This window comes from Nothobranchius furzeri, chromosome 14, assembly GCF_043380555.1.
Source record: "Nothobranchius furzeri strain GRZ-AD chromosome 14, NfurGRZ-RIMD1, whole genome shotgun sequence".
NCBI classification, from domain to species: domain Eukaryota; kingdom Metazoa; phylum Chordata; class Actinopteri; order Cyprinodontiformes; family Nothobranchiidae; genus Nothobranchius; species Nothobranchius furzeri.
In genome coordinates, this window is record NC_091754.1 from 664855 (window position 1) to 689393 (window position 24539).

At 43.3% G+C, this 24539-nt stretch overlaps 3 protein-coding genes and 1 non-coding gene across 6 annotated transcripts in view; all 4 read right to left on the bottom strand.

Annotated features, from left to right (window-relative positions):
* The window catches only part of spegb (striated muscle enriched protein kinase b), a 50845-nt gene extending 43483 nt beyond the window's left edge, over positions 1 to 7362 (bottom strand). For 2 of the 3 annotated variants that reach the window (XM_070543889.1, XM_070543888.1), the window contains exon 1: positions 6582 to 7232. In XM_070543889.1, the coding sequence (XP_070399990.1) occupies positions 6582 to 6999 (418 nt within the window). In that variant the 5' untranslated portion in view covers positions 7000 to 7232. Of the gene's footprint in view, positions 1 to 6581 lie in introns of all 3 variants that reach the window. The other variant, XM_070543887.1, reaches the window with a different exon arrangement.
* A 3936-nt stretch (positions 7363 to 11298) lies between these two features.
* Positions 11299 to 12676, bottom strand: LOC107389373 (C-X-C chemokine receptor type 1). Its single transcript, XM_015965490.3, has 2 exons — positions 12632 to 12676; positions 11299 to 12491 (listed from the first exon to the last, which is right to left on the bottom strand). The coding sequence occupies exon 2, from the start codon at positions 12487 to 12489 to the stop codon at positions 11416 to 11418; it is 1074 nt and encodes a 357-aa protein (XP_015820976.1). The 5' UTR covers positions 12490 to 12491; positions 12632 to 12676; the 3' UTR covers positions 11299 to 11415.
* A 2481-nt stretch (positions 12677 to 15157) lies between these two features.
* On the bottom strand, positions 15158 to 19157 carry nabp1a (nucleic acid binding protein 1a). Its single transcript, XM_015965493.3, has 6 exons — positions 18380 to 19157; positions 18082 to 18220; positions 17936 to 18007; positions 16180 to 16264; positions 15904 to 15973; positions 15158 to 15586 (listed from the first exon to the last, which is right to left on the bottom strand). The coding sequence occupies exons 1-6, from the start codon at positions 18474 to 18476 to the stop codon at positions 15387 to 15389; spliced, it is 663 nt and encodes a 220-aa protein (XP_015820979.1). The 5' UTR covers positions 18477 to 19157; the 3' UTR covers positions 15158 to 15386.
* Positions 19158 to 19877: 720 nt separating this feature from the next.
* trnas-cga (transfer RNA serine (anticodon CGA)) lies at positions 19878 to 19959 on the bottom strand. The gene has a single exon. It is a non-coding gene; the product is annotated as a tRNA-Ser (tRNA).
* Positions 19960 to 24539: the final 4580 nt, after the last annotated feature.

The following is a 24539-nucleotide window of genomic DNA, read 5'->3' on the forward strand; positions in this document are numbered from 1 at the left end:
AAGCCTTCTCTGCATCCAAGGAGAAGGCAGCTACAGGCTCATCTTTTGACTGACTCAACCACATTAAATGCAGCAGTTTCCTGACATTATCATATTTTTCATAGTTCCTATTCGAGTGCTCGCAATGGGGTAGTTATACTTATTAAAAGAAGTATTCGATTTTCATTGATTAAAGAAGTTAAAGATACAGAAGGAAGAATGGTATGTGTCCAAGCTCTGGTAGAGGGAGTAAAGCTAATATTGTGTAACATTTTTGTTGTTTTCTTGATCATTTGTCTCTCTACCTGTTTAAATCCAGAAGTAGTCATCGATTCAATAAAGTTAACCACACAGCAGGAGGAGTATCTAACCCTCCCTGTTCTGAAGCTATAAAATGGTTAAAGACCTTTATTTGATATAGTGCTTTCTACGGTTCTACAACCCTCCAAGGCACTTTATAAATAAGTGATGACCCACACTTGTGTAGCGCCTTTCCGAGTCAGAGGACTCCAAAGCGCTTCACACTACAGTGCATCTTTCATCCATTCACTCACACATTCACACACTGATGGTGATGAGCTACAGTGTAGCCACAGCTGCCCTGGGGTACACTGACAGAAGCGAGACTGCCAAGTACAGGCGCCACCAGTCCCTGTGACCACCATGCAGCCACCCAGAGCTTCCGGAACTGCGCTGCTCTGGGTGGCTGCATGTTGGAGTAGCTCTGTTGACTGTATGTAAGTTTTGCCTTTTCTTGGACATTTTTTCTTCTAGTTTCTCAAGAAAAACGGTATTCTTTTGGACATTTTACTTTTCTGTTTCTGGTGCTGTGAAGCTTGGAGGATTTTTACTGCTATTTTTTCACTTTTTTCACTTTTTGAGCATTTGTTATGATGCGTAACCATGGCAACAATCTGGTTTACAATCGTGAGCAGCTGATTAACATTGGGAAGGCTGAAATAATACCTCAACTGAAGCCACAAATCCCAAATGAGCTAAAACGCAAGAAGCGAGGGTGCAGAGCGGGAGCAAAACGGAGACAGAGAAAGAGGAAATTCAAACCATCTCTTCCATCGATCATAATGGGCAATGTGAGATCACTGGCCAACAAGATGGATGAACTCCAAGCCCTTTCAAGGACTCAGCCAGAGTATCGGCAGTGCAGTGTTATGTGTTTCACTGAGACGTGGCTGCAGGACCATATCCCCGATTCCAGCGTCTCTCTGCCAGGATTCCTGACTGTACGAGCAGACAGAGATCTGAAGAGGAGCGGTAAAAGAAAAGGAGGTGGAGTGGCAGTGCTTGTCAACAACAGATGGTGCCATCCATGTCATGTTTCAGTGAAATGTCGTCTCTGCGGCCCAGATGTTGAACTCTTGGCAGTAAGTTGTCGCCCATATTATTTGCCAAGAGAGTTCACCAGTGTTGTCTTGGCAACCGTTTATAATCCACCTTCAGCCATTGCTGAAAATGCATGTGATGCCATCAGTTCCGTTGTCGCTAAGCTACAAACCCAGCACCCCAATGCATTTGTGGCTATATCTGGTGATTTTAATCATGCCTCACTCTCTGCTACACTTCCAACATTTCGTCAGCTGCTCCACCAGAGAAAACAAGACATTGGATTTGTGTTATGCAAATGTAAAGAACGCATACATGTCCAAAACAAGACCTCCTCTGGGAGAATAGGATCACAATCTTGTTTTTCACTGCTCAGAATACAAACCACTTGTTCAGGGGCAACCTGTGACAAGAAGAACTGTGAGAAAATGGTCACAGGACGCTGAAGAAGTCCTGCAGGGTTGTTTTGAGACCACAGATTGGATGACTCTCTGCCAAGGATATGAAGAGAACATCGATGCCATGACTTGATGTGTCACTGACTATATAAACTTCTGTGTGGACAATATCATACCCACCAGAACAGTGAGATGCTTCGTTAATAACAAACCCTGGATCACCAGTGAACTGAAGAATCTGCTAAATGAGAAAAAAAGAGCCTTCAAGGAAGGAGACAGGGTATTACTGAGGAGTATACAGAAGCAACTGAAGATCAAGATCAGAGAGAGCAAGGAGGCATACAGGAAGAAGCTGGAGAACAAACTACAGAGGAACAATATCAGAGATGTCTGGTCAGGGATGAAGAAGATCACAGGCTTCAAGCAGAGGAAGGATTGCACAGATGGCAGCCTGGACACAGCCAATGAACTGAACAAGTTCTTCAATAGGTTCAGTTCAGGAACAAACCCAGCATCCTCCTCGCCTGTCCCCAGCCAATCAGACATCCCATCCTCCTCAGATCCAACATTTTCCTGTCACATGCCAGCTCATTTGTCCTCTAACGCAGTCATGGCCTCTTCTGGTTCTATGAATCTGTCTTCAACCAAGTCAGGAGATGCTGCTGGCTGCCCCAGTTACCTCCCCCTCCCACTGATCTGTCTCTAGAAGTCAGGTGAAGAGGCAGCTGGAGAGACTGAACAGGAACAAGGCTGTAGGTCCAGATGGTGTCAGCCCCAGAGTACTGAAGGCCTATGCAGAACAGCTCTGTGGGATTCTGCAGCACCTCTTCAACCTCAGCCTGGCCCAGGAGAAGGTTCCAGTCCTGTGGAAGACATCCTGCCTTGTTCCAGTTCCAAAGAAAACTCGCCCATCAGTCAATGACGACTACAGACCGGTTGCCCTGACATCCCACATCATGAAGGTCCTGGAGAGACTCCTGTTGGTCCACCTGAATAAGCAAACTAGGACATATCAGGACCCGCTGCAGTTTGCTTATCGCCATGGAGTTGGAGTTGAAGATGCCATCATCCAGCTGCTTCAACCAACCCACTGTCATCTGGACAAAGCAGGCAGTACTGTCAGGGTCATGTTCTTTGATGTCTCCAGTGCATTTAACACAATCCAGCCTGATGTACTTTGCCAGAAACTCCAGAAGACACAGGTGGGGGCCTCAACTATCGCCTGGATTAAAGACTACCTGACAAACAGACCACAGTTTGTGAGGCTGAAGAACTGCACATCAAACCAGGCGATCAGTAACATTGGAGCACCACAGGGGACTGTACTCTCACCATTCCTTTTCACCCTGTACACCTCAGACTTCCAGTACAAATCAGAGACCTGTCATCTACAGAAATACTCAGATGACTCTGCAGTTGTCGGGTGTTTCAGAGATGGACAGGAAGCTGAGTACAGAGAGCTGGTGGAGCGCTTTGTGGCATGGTGTGGAAACAATCATCTGACCTTGAACGTGAACGAAACAAAGGAGATGATTTTAGACTTCAGAAGAAACAGGGTGGAGTCAAACACTGTTTCCATCATGGGAGAAGAAGTGGAGGTGGTTGAGGAATACAAACACCTTGGAGTTCACCTGGACAACAGACTGGACTGGAGAAAGAACAGCGAAGCCGTTTACAAGAAGGGACACAGCAGACTGCACTTCTTGAGGATGCTTAGGTCCTTCAATGTCTGTAGCAAGATGCTGCAGGTCTTCTACAAGTCTGTTGTTGAGAGTGTAATCTCTTCAGCCATCGTCTGTTGGGGTAGCAGCATCAGAAGCAGGGACCTGAAAAGGCTCAACAGCCTAATAACAAAGGCTGGTTCTGTTCTGGGGACGACTGTGGAACCGCTGGAGGAGATGATGCAAAGAAGGATTCTCCAGAGAATCAAGAAAATGATGGACAAACCTGAGCCTTCTCTTCACAAGACTGTCCGACAACGGAAGAGTGTCTTCAGTCAGAGGCTTCTTCAGTTTGGCTGCAACACTGACCGCTAATGGAGATCCTTCCTGCCAACAGCCATTGTAATATACAACAACTCTTTGATGACTTGATTATTTTTATTATTCTGAGCTACTACAGCAATCAGTTTCCCTCTGGGATTAATAAAGTATTTTTGAATTGAATTGAATTGAATTGAATCAGCAGGCACCGTGGGTTAGATGTCTTGCCCAAGGACACAAAGACTGCAACCCTCTGGTCACAGGGCTGGCATTTAACTCCTCTGGCATCGTTGCTCCTAAAATCGTTTTTTTCACTTTGCAAACATGTTCAAAGAAGACTTTGGTGTTTAATAAGCAGAGATAACAAAATGGAGGCAGTACACGTTGGCTGTGCGTGACTGATGAAAACAAATGGCATTGCTTTCTGTTATGAGCCCCATGCACATCACATGGCACAATTTTCATTTGCAAAAACGGATAACGACGATTTTATAAAAATAATCTTTTTAATGATATTAGTAAAAAAAAGGTTTGGTTCATTTGAGCTCATTACGTGTTCGGATCTCCAGGCTTCCTTAGCGGCTTTTCCCTGCTTTTAAAGCAGCACTGTCCCTCCATGCTTAGCTCGTGACTGATCAGTAAAATAGAGCATTGCATTTCTCTTTGAGATTAAAACTAAATGTCTCTATGTATTTATTTGACATACTTTATGTAGCTTAAACCAGAATGTGTTGTTTCTACGCTAGTCTGTATCGACGGTGGCAAGGTAAAAGTTATTTTGGTTTTGTGATAATCTGATGAATTAAGTACCGCAGATTTGCTGCCTATCTTGACAGACCCTTTTTGATGCTTTTTCCAGTAAATAAAAAAAATTAACTGAAAATGTTTTGAACCTCCTATTAAAACATGGCGATGAAGGGGATTTCCACAATTAAATTATGTTTACACCTGTTCCTTCACCGTCGTTCTCAAAGAAGACAGCATGGAGGGGAAATTTTCCAAACACACTGGGCTGAGGCCTCAGTCACTTCTAGGGTTCCAAGTTGCTCAGCAGCATTACTCTACAAGCCTTGTGCAGCTTTTTGAATAAAATCCATATCAGCTGTTGAGCTGAAATGTTGAATTCTTTAGATGTTGCACAATTAAGCATGGAGGTCAGCCTTTCTGGCTACAAATAACACAAATACTACTTATCCTAAATGTGTATTTATGTGTGAAATGTAAATTTGCCTGATTCCCAGATCAGCAGAGAGCAGCGGGCGAGTCATTCAGGGCTCAGCTAAAATTAGCAGTGATGTCTTGCTGTGTAACAGGAGAGACGCTGGCCTGCTAACATCACAAAAATCTAAAGCCAGGCACATTCCATTGTAAAAATAACTGGAGAGACTGGTGGGCAAGCAAGAGGGGGCAGGACATTTTCAGAGATGGGGAGAGAAAGATGGAGCTGGAGAGTGAGAAGCGCTTTGGGATGAATCATTGAGTGATAGGACAGCTGTAGCCCGTGTGCATGCCAAAGCAGCCGAGAACTGGATTAGATTCACCATAAAACACCAGGAATGGTTTTAAAAGCAACATTTACACAAAACTAGTGTTTACTGTAAGCGGCACCGACGTGCCGAGTGACATGGGTGTTGAGGAATCCAACTTTAAACCCACTTCTCCATTCACGCTTGTTTCTAAATATGGAAGGTCTCCTGATGTCAAAGATCCAATCCATTAGGGAGGTTCTGCCAGAACTCTAAAAGCACAAAAGCAATTTCTTGCAGCATATGTGGTAAATGATGGCCAAAATCTACACTGACTCGCCCATTATTGCTAACGAAAAGAAAAAAACATCAAAATAATGACTATTTCTAATTTACTAGAAATAATTTATAAACACAAAAGTCAGTTTAGAAATGTAATGCAGCACAGTTCACCAAAATAGTCATTTCTGACTCCCATGAAGCCATAAATGTAGTGTATGTTGAAGACGTTGAACCTCAGAGAGATGAAAGCACTTTCCAAAACTGACTTCCAATTCTTTACCGACTGGACACGCATGCACTGATGAACCTGGACAACTTTGTGCAGGCAAATGCAGCACGTCAAAATAACCGGCAAAAGTCCAAATGTAAGGGGTGTTTCCACACACACTAAACCCTGCAGAACAAAGAGGAGCTGGGCTGCAGTACAAAAAGAATATCAGCTGTTAACAGCAGCACATTTCATTTTAGGGCTACATGTATATAACTTCTGCAGCTTTGTAAAGAATAAAAGTTGTAATGTTAGTCAGAATTCATGCTGTGTTGAAGATATTTGGTGACTTGTGCATGTATTTAGTTTAAACCTGCATGAAGTTTAACCATTCCAACAAGCGCTTTTAGATTTCAAAATGAAAAATGTCAAGGCTTTCGCTTATTTGTGACTGAAAAAGAAATAATGAAAGATTCTACTTCATATTTAACATGTGTACTTATTTCATGCTAATGTAGCAACCCAACCATAGCAGGGGTACGCAGTCCTGGTCCTGGAGGGCCGGTTTCCAGCGTGTTTTAGTTTTAACCCTGTTTCAACACACCTGATTCCAATCAGCAGGTGATTAACAGGCTTCTGCAGAGCCTGATGAGCTGCTGCACAGGTGACTCAACTAGTGAATCAAGTGTGTTGGAGCAGAGAAACCACTCAAACATGCTGGATACCGGCCTTCCAGGCCCAGGATTTGACACCCCAGCAGTAAAGTCTTGGACATAGACAGCCAAATACGACAGTGTTCAGCCTGTTAAATTGGATTAAAATGGGATTATTAGAGATTTTTTAGGACACCAGGCTTTTGATGACTTTTATGGTCAAAAGAGCAAATCTGATCAGTCTTGAAAATGTCCCTACTGGTGGACATTACCTTCACCCAGATCCAAGACGGCCAGCACAGCACTCGTCCGAGCTTCTCCCAGGTGATTATTGGCGATGCAGGTGTAGAGACCAGCATCACTGGGTTTACAGTCCCTTATCCAAAGCCCTCCGTACTCTTGGTTGTCCATGTTGAGGAGTTCATCGTTGTGGTACCAGTACAAGGAAGGCTGGGGGTCTCCAGCCACAGTCACCTTAAGGCGAATGTCACAGCCTGTGCCCACGGCAGCGTTCCTCATTTTGCGGGTAAAAACAGGTGGAGATGGACCGGGATGACCGGGCCCCCGAGATTCTGGAACTACGTGCTCCGTGTTTGATTTTGAGCGTTTTGGGGGGATGATTGGACTCGGGGGTGCTGCTCCTTCATCCGGACCCTTTTTTAGGGTCATTGGAACGTCAGCTTTTCTCATGGTTGACCTGACTGGTTGGGTCCAACTCAGACTGAAACTACAACACTGACAGTCGTTGATAGAAACAATGATCAGATACAAGTTACAGATAACATCGTTTACACAAGAGAAACAGATAATCCACCGTCTTACTGGAGAAACGACTGAAGCATCTCCATTGACCGAATGTTCTCAAACCACGGTTGTCTGACCTCAGGTGGTTGAAGAAGAAAAGGAAATTGTTGACCACCAGGTAATCAAGCAGATCCAGATAGCGACCACTCTCCTGAGTAGAGGTATTTTTAGGTTAAGACCAACCAGGTCAGGTTACTTTAACAGCAGCTCCCTTGACTTGTCTCTGAGAAGCGACGGCTTTGCTTCGCCAGCCCTTCATGTCCTGCTACTCCTTTGTAAACGTTTTCTCCAGACTTCTCAGTGAGTCCAAGTGGGCACTGAGGTTCATCTTTTACCCTAACTGAGATCTGTTCTTGCTTGATTTCCAGTTGAATCCAGGCGTCTACCCGGTAAGTTGTACACTGACCTCCCCACACCCTGTTCCCTGTCCCATAAGTTAGATCGCCCCACTAGTGATTTCCCCCTACTTCTGCCCGTCAGTCTGGAGGGGGAAATGACAGTCACGGCCCAGAAAGCCCTACAATGACAGCTGCGTGTCCTATCAGCCCACTCACCTCGAGGCCCCCGCCCCCTTGTCATTTTTAGCCAACCTGAGGTCAGTAGAACATGGTGCAACACATGGCACAAAGGAAAAGAAGAGCTTGTATAAGACATGTCCCCTTTTCACCTCTCATTTGTTTCAAAATGATCAAAACCTATCAGCTGACTCTTAGAGATGAGCTGCTAGTAGAATTTAAAAAGGTCGGATATTATCGGTGTATCTTGGCAATAAAAATGTAATATTTAAAATGACTGGTTTCAGTTTTTACTCTTTTAATGACAACTTTTAAATGCCATGTAAATAATAGGTAACACTTTACAATAAGGGTGTCTTATTAACATTACTTAGAGCATTATTAAGCATTAATAAACAAAGGATCCCTCTAATAACTTCTCAGATATTCAATTCAAGTTTATTTATATAGCACCAAATCACGGCAAGAGGCACTTCACAAAGTAAACATTCCAATACAGGTGTCAGTTACTACAGAAATCCTCATACTAAGCAAGCATGCAGCGACAGTGGAGAGGAAAACTCCCTTTTAACAGGAAGAAACCTCCAGAGAATCCTGGCTCAGTATAAGCAGCCATCCTCCACGACTCACTGGGGATGGAGAAGACAGAGCAGACACACACACACACACACACACACACGCGCGCACGCACGCACACACACACACACACACACACACACACACACACACACACACACGTATTCGGTTTGGCGAGAGATAAACTTTATTGTATTTATCCTAGTGGATCTGTAGTTAAAGGGTAAACTAGTAGTAGCACATTCAGTGTCAAAGAGAGTAAGATGTTATTATCAGGAGAGGGAGTCCCTTAACATGAACTATTAAGTGTCCTTAAGGTTAGGGCAAAGAGCCAGGAGGAGGGGTGTCTGGTTAGTAATCGTCTCGTCTCGTCTCGTCTTCCTTCGCTTATCCGGGTCCGGGTCGCGGGGGCAGCATCCCAACTAGGGAGCTCCAGGCCGTCCTCTCCCCGGCCTTGTCCACCAGCTCCTCCGGCAGGACCCCAAGGCGTTCCCGGACCAGATTGGAGATGTAACCTCTCCAACGTGTCCTGGGTCGACCCGGGGGCCTTCTGCCGGCAGGACATGCCCGAAACACCTCCCCGGGGAGGCGTCCAGGAGGCATCCTGACCAGATGCCCAAACCACCTCAACTGGCTCCTTTCGATCCGGAGGAGCAGCGGTTCTACTCCGAGTCCCTCCCGAATGTCCGAGCTCCTCACCCTATCTCTAAGGCTGAGCCCGGCCACCCTACGGAGGAAACTCATTTCGGCCGCTTGTATCCGCGATCTCGTTCTTTCGGTCATTACCCAAAGCTCATGACCATAGGTGAGGATTGGGACGTAGATCGACCGGTAAATCGAGAGCCTGGCTTTCTGGCTCAGCTCCCTCTTCACCACGACAGATCGGCTCAGAGTCCGCATCACTGCAGACGCCGAACCAATCCGCCTGTCGATCTCCCGATCCCTCCTACCCTCACTCGTGAACAAGACCCCGAGATACTTAAACTCCTCCACTTGAGGTAGGACCTCTCCCCCGACCCGGAGGTGGCAAGCCTCCTTGAACCGTCACCTTATCGTGGTGGAGGAGTTTGAGTGCCCTAATGATCCTAGGAGCTATGTTGTCTGGGGCACTTAGTGCCCCTGGTAGGGTCTCCCATGACAAATTGGTCTTAGGTGAAGGGTGAGACAAAGAACGGTTCGAAGGATCTTTCATGGCGGTTAAAACGAAGAGTCGGAGTACCCGGCCCGGAGGGTTACCGGGGTCCCACCCTGGAGCCAGGCCTGGGGTTGGGGCCCGTGAGCGAGCGCCTGGTGGCCGGGCTTTCGCCCATGGGGCCCGGCCGGGCCCAGCCCGAACCGGATACATGGGCTCGTCCAACTGTGGACCCACCACCCGCAGGAGGAACATGAAGGGTCCGGTGCAATGCGAATCGGGTGGCAGACCAAGGCGGGAGCCTTGGCGGTCCAATCCCCGGACAAGAAAACTGGTTAGTAATACATTACTTAATATTAACATTAATATAAGCAGTTGTCAATACCTTATTTAATGGTTAAGTATTGCTTAATAATGCACAAAGTAGCCTTAATAAACGGACTGTTATTGTAAAGTGTTACAGAAGGTTTTATTGAGTGAGGTTGTAGTTTATAGTGAGCTTTTATTTCAATTCACTCTCTTGTTAAAAACACAAGAAGGCAGGATTGGTTAACGGACTCATGGAGTCGCTGCAGAGTTTTCACACCGGTTGTTGCGTTGCTCCGACACTCGGTGTCTCTCCCTTTCATACCAAGCCATTAGCTGTTTAGCTACACATGTTCTGCTTCTTGTGTGTTAAAAATAAAGTGGTTAAAATGAAAACTAAACCATAAAAATCTTCTGAAAAAGATATCCAAAATAATATATATATTATTATAAATGTCACAAAACTGGTATATGTTATTAAAATGAAAATAACTTGCTTATATTAATAGGAAATGAAAGGAAAAAATTACTGTCAACTATTAAATTCCAGATGTTTTCTTCCACAGGAAAAGCGTTGAGTTAGACTGTGCTGAGAACAAGAACAGCATCGGTGATAAAAGATCCTTCTACCTACGAGATCAACTATTTTAAAACTTTCTTTAAGTTCTGCAGTAATTTAATGACAACTTCTGTTTTTCTGTTTCCCCAAATGAGACGAGAGGACAATATTTGAAAGCAGCATCACCCGCCCATCAGCTGGAGTATCAAGTGACTCACAGCTGGTTTAATGACCACACTAAAAAACATTTATAGTTTAATGATGATGTCAGCTGCACAGAGGAGATGAAAATGTTTAATCGGCAACAAGTCTGAACGTTTTCAAAACTAATGATCATAAAAAATAGAAATAAACCAGTTTTACTTTATTATGCGCTGCATGTAAGCGAGGTTTTAACATTTTGATCAGATTCTGAAAATTGACATTTAGTCACACGCGCGCACGTGTGTGTGTGTGTGCGTGTGTGTGTGTGTGTGTGTGTGTGTGTGTGTGTGTGTGTGTGTGTGTGTGTGTGTGTGTGTGTGTGTGTCAGATATTTCACCTGTAAGTTGTTTTGGACAGCAGTGTCTGCTAAATACAGAAACAGAAACATTTAACCATGCGGTGTGTTGGAAGTAAAACTTTCCTCATAGCTCAGACAGTTCGTCTAGACTCTAGGCTGTTTTCTCTTTTCACGCTTATCCTAAAAGCTTTTTTTCCATTTTCTACAAAACTACAAAAAATGACAAACAACGTGTGCGCGCACACACACACACATACACACACACGTCTGTCTTTCTATCATAGTGAGGACCCTCCATTGACTTCCATTCATTTTTGTGACTGTATTATGCCTAACCCACACCCTGACCCTAACTTCTTTCACACCATACCTTTTAAAACCGGTGGGTACACTTTTAAAAGATGTGAGGACGACAAAAATGTCCTCACTCTGTTTGTTAAACCTCATGATGGTCCTCAGTATGTAGTAAATACCAGAACACACACACACACACACACACAGATTATCTTCAGTCTTTTCCCTGTTTTATAATGAAACCAAAGTCAAGACAAACAAAGGAAAACTAGAAAAAAAAACAGGATAAAATATTTACAAGGTTTCAGACATTTTCAGACGGTTCTGATGATGCCTGCTGATTTGATTTATTTCTGGTGTCCAGCGTTTGAAATCAGACACGAACTAGAATGGTGTGATTGCACGTATAAAAGTCATTTCACATGATCGTGGAGGTGATTTCTGACGACACTGACGACCGGCTGCTCCTTGAAACAGACGTTTTCTCCAGAACACCCATCTTTCGTAATTTCTGCGCTAACTTCCTCCTGAACTTCTGTCCAACGAGTGCATAGAGTACGGGGTTCACACAGCTGTGAAGCAGCCCCAGACTCTGAGTGACAAACATGGTCTGATCCACCGCCATCCTCTCCTGGCATCGGTACGGGACGATCTTTGCCCTGAAGAAGGTGTCTGTCAACACGGCGATGTGGTACGGCGTCCAGCAAAGCAGGAAGGCAACAACCACGCAGACGATCACTCTCATCGCTCGTCGGCGCTGGAAGCCTCCACGGATGTGCAGCAGGCGCTGCATGGTGATGCCGTAACACGGAAGCATGATGGCCAACGGGACGAGGAACCCCAGAGTGTGACTGAGAACTCTGGTGGCCAGCCTCCACTCCTCAGCGCTGCCCAAGTCGTACTGTTCAGCACACACCAAGTTACTGTTGTTTGTGGATTTGAACGCAGAGTTGAAGAACCCCGGCAGAGACAGAATGCCTCCAACAACCCAGACAACGACACAAACTCCGTAGCTGACCAGCTGTCGGTTGGCCTTCCGGGCCTCCATTGCCCACACGATCGCCATGTAGCGATCCATGCTGATGCAAGTCAGGAAGAGAATGCTGGAGTAGAAGCTCAGCTCCTGAAGGATGGAGACAGCTTTGCACATGGCATCTCCAAACACCCATCCCTTTGTTACGGAGGTGGCCCAAAAGGGAAGGGTGATGGCAAGCAGAAGATCCGCAATCGTCAGGTGGAAGAGGTAAAGGTCAGAAGGGGTCAGTGACTGGTAGCTCACGCCGATCACCAAACTGACCACTAGGTTCCCAGGAATAGCCAATAAGAAGACGAGGAGGTAAAAGAAGCAGACAGCCACCATCACGCCATCCGGAAAGGTGAAGACTTCACAGGGCTGCGTGGCCGGGTCCGGGTCAAACTCCGTGAAGTTATACAGGTTCGTGTAGTTGAGCTCATAATAAATGGAACTGAAGTTATCGATGAAGGAAGACATTTCTACAGGTGAGGACAAAAATCTAAATTAGAAATCACATCTCAGGTTTTCCTGTAAAGATTTCAAAGGAATGCTGGATTAGAAACAGCTAAAATGCTTGTTTCAAGTTAAATTCTTTAAGAATGTGTGAAAAGCTACTCACCAGCCACGGTGCTGCTGTCTGGTCTGCAGGAGGCACCTTAATGTCACAAGGAGATGAGAAGCAAGCATCGTATCCATCGACACCCCTCCCACCTGACTGGTTCCCCTGATTACCCCACACCCTCATGTTGTCATTTTCTCATCAATTCAAATGGGGGGGGGGGGGGGGTCATTTTTAGCTCTATTGACTTATGATGATCCCTATTTTCCTCAATATTCAAATATTTACCTCAGAAATAAAAAAATCAAGCAGATCTATAAGAACAGTAGCAGCTAAAGTCGTGTTTACACATTATTTTGTTTAGTCATGGTTGGTTGTGCCTTCATGATGACTCATCGTGGGATCAGCTGATGCAGCAGGTGTAAAACTGAAAGAGAGTCTCTTTTTCCATCATAATAAAGAGTTTCATGTAAACACCTGATCGGAGGCAGAAAATACACAGAGAAGAACAGAAGTTCTGCAGTTATTTCACTTTTCGGTGTTTCATGGTTTATTCCAGTAATCTCAGATGTATTAAGTCAGATGGATTAGATCTGAACCCTCAACAGCTGTTGATTAGAACGAGGATTCACTTGTGATTGACCACTGCGGCGGAGAGGAAGTCCCCAGCTCATGACATGGCTTTGTTGACACACGAGAGTGTCACATTTCCTGCCACACGTCTCATGTTTCAACGTTAAGTGTCACAAGTGTTCAGCCTCAGTTGCACCGGATCGCGACGTGTTTTGGTCAAAAATGAAGCACACTAGTGTTTCTTTCCACGTGTTTCTTCAACATAAAGCTGTCTGAGCTTCCATGCACCAGTGACACCTTGTTATTGCTTGTTGCAGCAGCTTTTCATGCCTTTAAGGTTTTTGTTTTGTCCTGTTCTGTTGTTTGTGCACTTCTATAAGATGAGCAAAAATACAAATACGGACAAAAGTATTTTTATATTTGAGTCCAGTAAAGCAGCAGGTGTTGCTGGGAGTACGTTTATTTTTATTTAACCTTCACTTAGCCAGATGAGTCGACTGAGAACTCTCATTTATGATCTGGCCGAGAGGCAGCAGCTTCAGAACAAAGAACAACAGAAATAAAACTGGTGTTTGTTTGTTACAGACTCAGAAACGGGACAGAACTGTCCTTTATTGTCATTACACCAACTTAGAACTGCAACAGTCATTTTAAAGAAAGGCTAAAACACACAAAAAGTTCAAAACACGTGAAAAAAATGCTTCATTAAAATGTGTGGTGTGTCTGAAAATGAGGTTTATAATTTAAGTGTTTCACATTTCTTAATCCAGGTCATTTTTCCTGTTTTAGACCCAATAGCATCACTTTCCGATGTATCTTAAATGTTTATTGATGAAGGTTTATTGTAGATGGAAACTTTGCTAAAATCCATCTGAGAGTTCTTTTCATTTGTGCTTCAGTGACTAATTTTCATATAAAAACTCAGGATTTCACCTTAAGCCACAAATTCATCATGTTAAACGACACTAATTAGGATTTAGATGAAAATGTGTTGCAACATTTCAGTTAACCTGGAGCCCTACTCCAACACAGCCAAGTGTGTAATAGCGCTGCTATGGGGGTGCATGAAGACCAGGGGCCATGGCTGAAGTGCTTGGTGCAACAGAGGATATGAAGAAAACTGACGTTTCGGTTTAAGCAACGTGTTGCTTCAAAATGAACTTCATGCCTATGCTTGCAGGATATTATACAAAACATGTTTGTTTTTTCCTTTAACACAAAGGGTGGCTTTTTTATTTTCACTTTGTGGTTCTGTGGGAGAATAAACACCAACACAGCATTCCTCTTTTCCAGCACTTGATGGCCCTGAAGACTGGTGGGGTGCTCCTCCCTGCTTGTAGCTCTAAAAATGGCAGACATGTCAACAGTTCCAGGAGTTTGAAGCACTTTGTGATTCATAACCAAACATATTATACAAGGTTTCACCGTAACTCTGTTGGAACACGTTGATAAAAGATCAACCATGTCCAGCAAAAAAATTAAATAATCAGAGGTACTGAATCAATGTTGAAAACTACTCTTGCTAGCAGGACATACAAGCTAAACAACCTACACATCAGTTTACTGAGTTTAATCAATTGTGGAATCAGATAAGTACAGAACCCAAATATGGCAACAGCATGATGGTAAAATATATTCGGTGAACCAAGTGGTCCCATGTTTATAAAAAGTACAGCTGATGGAATACAAATCGTCTCATGGAAAAGAAAAATGGACATCCGTTTCTTCTCCACGTCACCAGATGGGCCCTTTGAAGACTCACACGGGCGGCGTTTCAGTCCCAGAATGCATTTCAGCTATTTAGGCAAAAAGGTGGAAACCAATTTTCTGATTTAGCTAATATCCAAGCCTCAACTTAAATTAAAGGAAAGTGCATCAAGTGTTCAAGTAGGCTGTGTACTATCAGAGAATCAGGGCTAGAGGGAGATAACACTGGCACTCAGCTGGAAATATGCAAAAGAGTGGGAGGGTAGGGGGGGAGGCAGCTCAAGCCCTCATGGTGGACGTGGCTGATCGTAACCGGTGAGCTGAGATGTGGGAGATGGCAGCGCTACTGGCACCAGAACTCCATTTTAAAAAAGACAGTTTCACCTATTTTAGGCTGTATGAAATTCTGCGGAGAGTCCAGGCAGTGATGAAGAAGCCAGACGATTGAATATTAGCAGGAGAAAATAGAAGCCAACATAAAAATAAAACCGCGTGTGTAACAAGATCCCCCTGCCCCACCCCCAAAACACCAGTTTCATCTTTTGGCACGTCGTGGATCCCTGCCGTTGCTAATGGTAACAGAGGACTTTGTGGCTGCTGGGGGTCCTGCAGCATTGACTGGTGCTGCGCCGTTGCCAGGTGACCGGCCATTGGGTCGGCCAACATTCCCAAACGTTGGGTCACGGGCTGCACCAGGAGGTGGGTTGTTGGCAAACGGTGGCATGGTACCATTACCTGTGGAGGGGGTGAAGATCCAAAAAAAATTCATGAAAGAAATGCAAGAAAATAAGATTTTTCAAGTTAGGAAAAAAAAAAATTTTAACCTCAAAGTCTTTACTTCTATTATGATTATTTAAACAAAAGTATGCAAAACGAGACATTTATCATAACAAGCACACAAAGCACGTCATCTTGACCTATTTACCAACCAACTGCACGTTTACATTTGTTGCAGCTAAACCAACATCTTGTGTACCATCAATGACCGGCGTACGCTAGAACAAACCGACCACAGTTCACTCCTGACAGCGATGGGAAGAAGATGTGCTCACCTGGTGGAGCAGGAGTACCTGAGTTCTGATTTGGCGGAGAGTTTCCTCTCTGGTTCTGGTCAGGCTTCCCCTGTTTGAAGAAAATAACTTTAGAAGTAGAAACCGATGAGCTCTTTAACGCAACTCTGTTCATTAAACTGAAACTAAAATTAAACTAGTCTCAAGTGGAGACAAGTGTGTGGTATTATTTTAGTTAAAAGGGAAAAACATGACCAGGAAAAGCTAAGCAATGCAACCCTGACATGCGTACGCCTGAATGGACACACAGCTACTTACGGACTTGTTTAACTGGTTTGGTTGGGCTAGCAGCTCTGGGTTTGGTTCGCTGAAGTTGGGCACTTCTGAATACACCATGCAAAACCTAGAAAATAAAAGACATTTTTACCTTCGCCATCTCATTCCCCTAGAGCAGCAGCTGAGAATCTAGACTGTCAGAGTCCGAAGCAACGCTCCAGTCGAACCTCGCAGGTCCGGCCAGTATTGTGGCTGGCCAATCACAGCGCGCTTGTTTAGAAAAAACAATGTTTTATGATTTATTTAGTTCTTCCATTATGTAATGGCGGACTGCCCCGTTGACTGACATCTGTAGTGGTCCAATGACTGCACTCCTATTAGCCAGGTGGGTGGGATGTTAATGCGTCTGAGTCCGTGTTCGAGATGAGCCAGTTCTGCGCAGATTAGATCACCGGTGATCTGCGCGCAGTGCTCGTCGGTTAGCTTTGTGTCCGTTAACGCAGACTTCCTCTGACGTAGGCAACGAAAACCTTGAGAGATCAAGGTGGACGCAGATTTTGGAGCAAGGCGCTGCAGTTGCTCTCCACCGGCTGCAAAACCTAGGGCATGACGGGAAACGCCTGGCTCTCACCTGATCTAAGATCTGATTGGTTCACATTCAACTCTTAACATCTGGTGGTAGAAAGCAAAATGTTAGTTGGTCACATGTGTTCTGTAAATCATGTTACGCTGATGATGACAACTATACACTTAAAACTCTACAGATGATAACCTTTACTTATTATTACAGTCATGTCTTCAAACACGCATGTCTACAGTATATGATATTGTGAGGATGTGTTTCGGTTGCTAACGGGCATCAGAATTAAAATTTAAAAAGTATGAACGCTAACGCGATATCTTCAGCCATCATCACCTGCGAGCTACATGTAGGGGAATCTGTCCCCCTGCTGCGTCCGTCTGCTCTCGTCTGTTTTCCAGGCGAGGCGCTGCTCATATCCAACACGGCCGGAGCAAAACTAAGACTGCTCAACAGCAGTCCAATCGCAGCGCTTGATTGGTTTGGTGGGCAATACCTTCCTGAAGAAACAAAAAATGGCAGCAACTCTGGACTATTTAGACTCCTATGAGTCAAGAGCAGACAGAGCTACTTGAGTTTATTTAAAAAATATATATATATATATATGTATGTATTTGCATTTTATTTGATGGAGTACGACAGACTGCCTCAGTGACTGACATCATGTTTGCATGCAGAGACGATCGGAGAGACAACCATAGACCTCGACCCACGACTGAGAGCCATCAACGGACCGTGACCAGACTAAATATTCTCATTAACAGGATGGCTTGCCAGGCTACTAGACTAGGGGCAATGGCTCGTAGTAACTTTGGCTAAAAATAGTGAAAAATGCATTCATATTTTAACTACAGATGTTATAATAAGGAACAAATCTGCACACTTATATGTGCAAAAAATGATTATTTCATGATCAAGCTGTCAGTAAGAGACTTTCATCAGGAGTGATCGCATTATTGTACTCAACACTTTATCCAGCACCTTTACACAGATAAGCAGTGTTTTCTTCTCTTTTTGTATTCAACTATAGACGTTATAAAAAAATGTAAATTTATGCAGCTTTTCAATTTTTTCAAGGAATGTTTTAATTGAATTTACACAACTGCATATTACCAGTAATATTTTTAGATCTATTTGTGATTTTTTTCTTATATAAAGTATATAAATACCATTAATTATAGCTTTGTATGTTAATTCGATCTGCAGTTGTTTACTCACTCTCCAATCTTCTGAAGATCTCCACCTCTGCCAGTGTAAAGGGTCAAACAGCCTTTCCATATAGATGCATAGCTGCAAATTAATAAACAGCAATTATAAATACGGATGAGTAGATGCTAATGACATTATGCTTAGAGCATTCCTACCCTCTGGTCAGCTTGATGATGTCCCCTGGCTGAATCAGGCTTCCCAGTTCATCCCAGACTGAGATCGCTATGCTCCCACTCTTGTCTGCCACCTTGCATGAACGCACCTCGTGACCATCTTTCGTTTTAGTCACTCGTCCTGATGGAGCAAAAATGCAATGAAATGACAAAGCTTCGCTGAGTTACGAATCTCAGATGTTCACCGTGCACATGTACACATTTATCCCTACCGCTGGTCCCTTTAAGAAACAACTGATGACGTGAGAAGCCGCTTTAGCCTCACACCGCTGCTACTCACCTATCTCCAAAACGATGAATACAATATTCAAATTTTTCGACCCGGGCTTCACATCCTTTATCAAGAAAACGGCCTCGTTACTGGTGGCTGCCATCATTGTCAATTTGTTTCGGCTCGCTTCTAATCCACCAGAAGTTAGCTGTTTAGCATCTGTCACTTAGCCACTGATAGCTTTAGCCGTAGCTCTGCTAACTAGCCTGCTAGTTGTAAGCTAACCAAACACTCCGCAACACAATTTTGTCGCTTTATAAATTGGCCAGAAGTACGTGTACGTATATATATATCCACGTTATTACATTTATGATTTGGGGTTGGATGGTTTAACGGCACCTTACCCCGTGGACACGTCACGCTGGCCAAATGTTAGCTCGCAGTCAGCACCCTTCTTTTAATTTCCTTATCTGTTTATCTTGGCTTCCCCGATTCTCACCATACTGACAGCCTGGCTCCATACATAAGGCTAGTTATCAGGGTAAAGTAACATGCCTGTTATAAATTAAATAACTAGAAATCGGGTTCAGATTAAACATGTACCAGCAGGCTGACTACCTGGAATTGCTAGTCCACTCTGGAGTAGTTATAACACTGCGATCTGTAGCGAACTGTTAAAACTTAAGGTTTGCGATTTCTGTGCCTGCAACTTTAAACTTGCAAGGTCTCGCAGTCATTAACCCCACCTAACGCTTTCAAACTATTCGACCGCATTTCCTTTGTGTGGCTCTTGTAAACTATGAGGAACTGTTAGCTTTGTTAGCGCGCAGTCTGGCCAAATGCTTTAAGTGCCAAAGTTGCTAACTGTGTTCCCTGTATGATTGCAATTGTTGAAGAGCCTTCATTTAAACATCCTGCGTCATATTCCCTACGTTATATTAAAGTCCTGACTAAATTTTAAACCCAAGCAGAAGCCCATAACACGACTAAACCTTCGTCCACAGTGCCCCAACAACTACGTCACCATGTGCAGCAGCCACCGGCGACTTTATGTAGTTAGACCAGTTCCATCGTGAAAAAAGGAGGAGGGGTCATTTATTTTCACTAACATGCTGTTTCATCGACCAAATTATAAAATACAATGTTACAAAAAATATAAAACGTACCTGGTTCTGTGTTTCTAAACATAAAGTTTCAGTAAACTACTCAATTCCCGCGTTTGCTTGTTTACAAACAGTTTACAGTAGCATGAAGTTGGTTTGTACCGGTGCGTTGTTAACGCGAGAAGAGGCTTCCTTTGCGAGATTACAGGATCGACAGACTTTAAAACGAGTAATTAAAAAAAATGTGTTGTTCATTTTCATATTTTAAGATAACTCACTTACATGTTATTATTCTTGACAAATGTTAGATTTTTTTTACATGTACACCATAACACTTTGACGTAAGAAGTAATACGTAAAGCCTAAATTTTCAACTGGAAAAATGTTTCACAGAGATGGATTTAATGTCAGTCGTTTCGCGGCATTACCCTTAGATGTGAAAAAGCTTCAGGGTGAAAAAGTTCCGTCACGAACAGGATTCGAACCTGTGCGGGGAAACCCCATTGGATTTCGAGTCCAACGCCTTAACCTCTCGGCCACCGTGACAATATACACCGTTACCTGAATACAAAAATACCTTTAAATAGACCAAAAGTTACATGATTCTGATGGTGGTATTTCTGCATGTTCATCTATTGCCCTACTAATGGAGGGTTGTTGTGTAGATAGATATACACGAAGGAGAATGTGGTGAAAGAAGCTCAGGTTTTTTTTTTCTCTAACGGTAGGGGGAGACAAACACCACGATATCCGTTCATTTGCTTAGTGTCTCACAATTTTCCTTGTAATTTCATATTACATAGCGTCACACCCTTTTAGTTGTCTATTTTCGTGAACGTTTTAATTCGTCTAGTTGATTTTCTAGTAGAGATTTAGTCAGCATTTTAAACTCGCAAAGCAACTTGTCATTAGATATATTATGAGTAGGCATCTTTCTTAATAATACATTAGGCTTCAGGTTAAATATTTACATATTTGTTCCAGAAACCCACTTAAATGCCTACTTATGTAACTTTGTTAATACAAATTGCATTCATTCTTGTTCCCAGAGACGTGAGTAAGGTAAGGACAAATAAAAGAAGAAAAGAAAGACAAGAAGACGACTTTTTATAGAGCGCCACTCAAGATAAAAATCACGAGGCGCTTCTCAAAAACAAAAATGAAAGTATAAAAAGATTTCGAAAATGATTCGAAACATGTTTAAAAGGAGAGAAGAAAAATGTAAGGAAAGGGAGAGAGAAAATGAACAAGAAAGAGGGAAATCAATGGATCCCAGGAAAGGTGGAATAAGAACAATAAGGTGGTGATGAAGGTCTCACAAAAGCCAGCTTGAACAAGTGAGTCTTCAGCTGCTTTTTAAAGGAGACCTCTGAGTCCACTGATCTCAGGCTCAGGGGGAGAGAGGTCCAGAGTCTGGGGGCCACAGCAGCAGATGATCTGTCACCTTTGGTCTTTAGCCTGGTGCTGCACAACCAGTAGGATTTGATCATTGGACCTCAGGGACCTGCTGGGTGTGTAGGGACTGAGAAGATCACCTGACTCTTATTTTGAAACAACCTTTTTTCAGTCTTGTGGTGTAGACTGCTGCAAAAGTAGCCAAGACTACACCACTGATCTGGAGATTCTCCCCATTCTTCTGTGGCCCTATTAAGTCATCACAGATGAGTACTGTGAAGTTAAGAGGAAGTTATCATGGAAAACGAGATCACTTTAGGGGTTTTACCAGTAGCAGCAGGATGGGCGTGTACACAACCAGTGTCTATAGTAATAGAAAATAACATCTGTTCCAAGTGGATCGATCCTGCTGAGAGCAGAACTAGGATGGGCCGAGTCTTGTCAGTGTGGAGCCTAGTGTGTTTGCAGATGCAGACCAAAATGAAGCGGCTGTGACAAACATGGCAGTACATGGTCAATAACACCAAGGAGAATGAAAACAGGAACTCACACAGATGGATATACACATCTAGATTTGATATTCTTTTGTTTTGTTTGGTAAATTTTATTGCAACTAATAACTGTTGTGATATTCATTCAACCTTCAAATGAAACATGAGCTTTCTGATTTCATCCTGTGCTATTTAAACAAAGGTTGAGCAACTAAACCACACCTTTGACTGACTAATCACCTCCTGTGTTGAATTTTCTTTTCTTTTCCTTTGGGTTAAGTAGGTCAGAACAAAGACCTGCATTCATCCTCAAATAAAAGCCTCAACTGTAGTTTTGCACTCATGTTTAGTAAAATGGGAGCAGCAACTCAGGTCCCCAAAGCATAGACAACATTAGAACATTAAAGCAACAGTGAACTGTTTTTAATCTTTAAAGAGAGAATGTTTTTACCGTTAATCTCTGGAAATATCCATCGAAATGTTGTTGAAAATGAACCAAACAATGCCGTTGTGGAAAAATATTGGTGGCTTCATATTAACCCTAACAATCTGATCTGAAATACATGGGAGAGGGTCTAAGGGTGTTTCTCAATGCCAAGGAACCTTGCCTTGATGTCTTGGCCCCGCCCTGGTTGCCTAAGAGATACGTCATCAAGAGCCGCCAAGATCTGTTCCAATGTTCATGTTCTACCGAGACATGTGTTCTCCGTTTGTTAGCCGTTTAGCTAGCTGAGCAAGGATGCACGGGAAGTGTCTTGTAGCCTAGCCTTGGTCAAACATTTCCCAGAATACACTGCAGTATTTTTAAAAGGATAGCGGATCAGAAGCCGGCAGCTACTTCGGGGGCAAATTTCAAGTTTAAAAGTAAGTCAACTAATTTCAAATGTTTTTTTTAGATCCAAAGAAGTTACCTATGGTTGGTTAATTGCTTAGTAGTTGCAGCTTCGGTGGCTAGCGGGTAGTAACTTGCTTATATATTTAATTTAACAAATAAATGCCAATGTCAAGTTTATTTATATAGCACATTTCCAACAATCAGAGATTGCACAAAGTGCTATACACAACCAGTAAAATAAAATGATAAAACACTGAGAAACATCCAGTAGAGCCCAGGTAAAATAAATGAACAAAGAAATCAGTACTTTTTTAAATTTATAAGCAAGGGTAAAAAGGTAGGTTTTTAAAAGAGACTTAAAAATAGCAGACCTATCTGTGGGGGAAGGCTGTTCCAGAGCTTGGGAGCGGCCACAGAAAAAGCTCTGTCGCCTCTGGACGCCGGTCTAGACTGGGGAACAGATGAAAGATTTAAAGAGGATGATCGCAAGTTTCTTTTGGGGATATGAGTGTTTAAGAGATGTGACAGATAAGGAGGGGCCAAATAGTGAAGTGCCTTAAAACAGAGCAGTAGCATTTTAAACTGAATCCTGTAAGCCAGCGGTTCCCAAACTTATTTAGCCGCGCACCCCCTTCTATGTCCCGACCATGTTGGCGCACCCCCCAGCCCCCACATCAGGGCATCTCTCTCTCTCTCTCTCTCTCTCTCTCTCTCTCTCTCTCTCTCTCTCTCTCTCTCTCTCTCTCTCTCTCTCTCTCTCTCTCTCCATTTCTCTCTCTCCATATATATATATGTACATATATATATGTGTACATATATATATATGTACATATATATGTACACATATATATGTACATATATATATGTGTATATATATGTACATATATATGTACATATATATACACATATATATATGTACATATATATGTACATATATATACACATATATATATGTACATATATATGTGTATATATATATATATATATATATATATATACACATATATATACGTCAAGCTAAACAGTCACTCGACAGACAGGGTTGAAAAAATATGATCAATCTCGAATTTCATACGTCATCCCAAAATAGAAGCTAATATCTTAATTTGACCTTGAATGAAAAATGTTGTTATAAAACCTCTTAAAAGTTTTTTATCACGGAGGAGCCAGCGCTCATTTCTGCCTTCAGTCTGACGGCGCGGCGCCAGAGTTTGCTCCGCGTGCGCTTATTGAATCTGTGTGTGTGTGTGTGTGTGTGTGTGTGTGTGTGTGTGTGTGTGCGACACAGCTCCATGAGCCACTCAAGTCACCGCGTCTCGTTATTGGCGCTATTTAAACCAATGTTGTAAAATGACTTCTGCCCAGCCCAGATGTGCTCACTTGTGCACCCGTGAGCCGTGGTTCCGCAGGAACACGTCTGACCTCTGACAGACGCACTCTGAACTTCAGATCTTCAGCGTGCCTGACACATTTAGAATGCTGTCCCACAGTCAGCGTGCTAATATAATAATATAATAATGCTAAAATGCTCAGATGGGAATCATTTCTTGATTTAATTTGTTACATCCATAATGTTCTGTGTGTGAGGTTTACAATGTCAGAACACCTGCATGAGACAGGTGTTAATTACAATCTGCCAGAATGACTCACCACCTTCAGATTCCTCCAACACCGTTAAAAATGATCAAATACAGAACATATCTTGCTATTGACAGCGTGCGCAGGCCAGAGCGCTGAAGCTCGGCGCGTTATTATTATGAAGCTAGGGCGCATGCAGAGGACACACACACACACACACACACACACACACACACACACACACACACACACACACACACGCACACACACACACGCACACACACACACACACACACACACACACACACACACACACACACACACACACACACACACACACACACACACACACACAAGCTAAATATACTTGTTTTCAATTACATTTATTGGGCCCACTTACTTTTTAGTAGGCCCACCCACAAATGAGTTTCTGGCTACGCTAATGGTGACATAGACTTCTCTGAGCTCCGCAGCCATTAAACTTTTCATCTTGCGCACCCCCTTGCGGCAGCTCCACACTTAGTGAATCCCTGCTGTAAGTGATCGGGAGCCAGTGAAGAGCTTGTATGACCAGAGTTATGTGATCTCTGCGTCTCCTACCTGTCAGCAAGCGAGCTGCCGCATTCTGAGCCACCTGCTAGCGGTGAATTGACGACTGCTCCAGTCCATGATATAGAGAGTTGCAGTAGTCGAGTCTCGACATGATTAGCAAGTGTATAACCTTTTCAAAGTCTTTAATTGGTAAATAGGGCTTGACTTTACTAAGAACATGCAAATGAAAGAACACGCTCTAGACCACAGAACTTATCTGTTTATCAAGCTTAAAA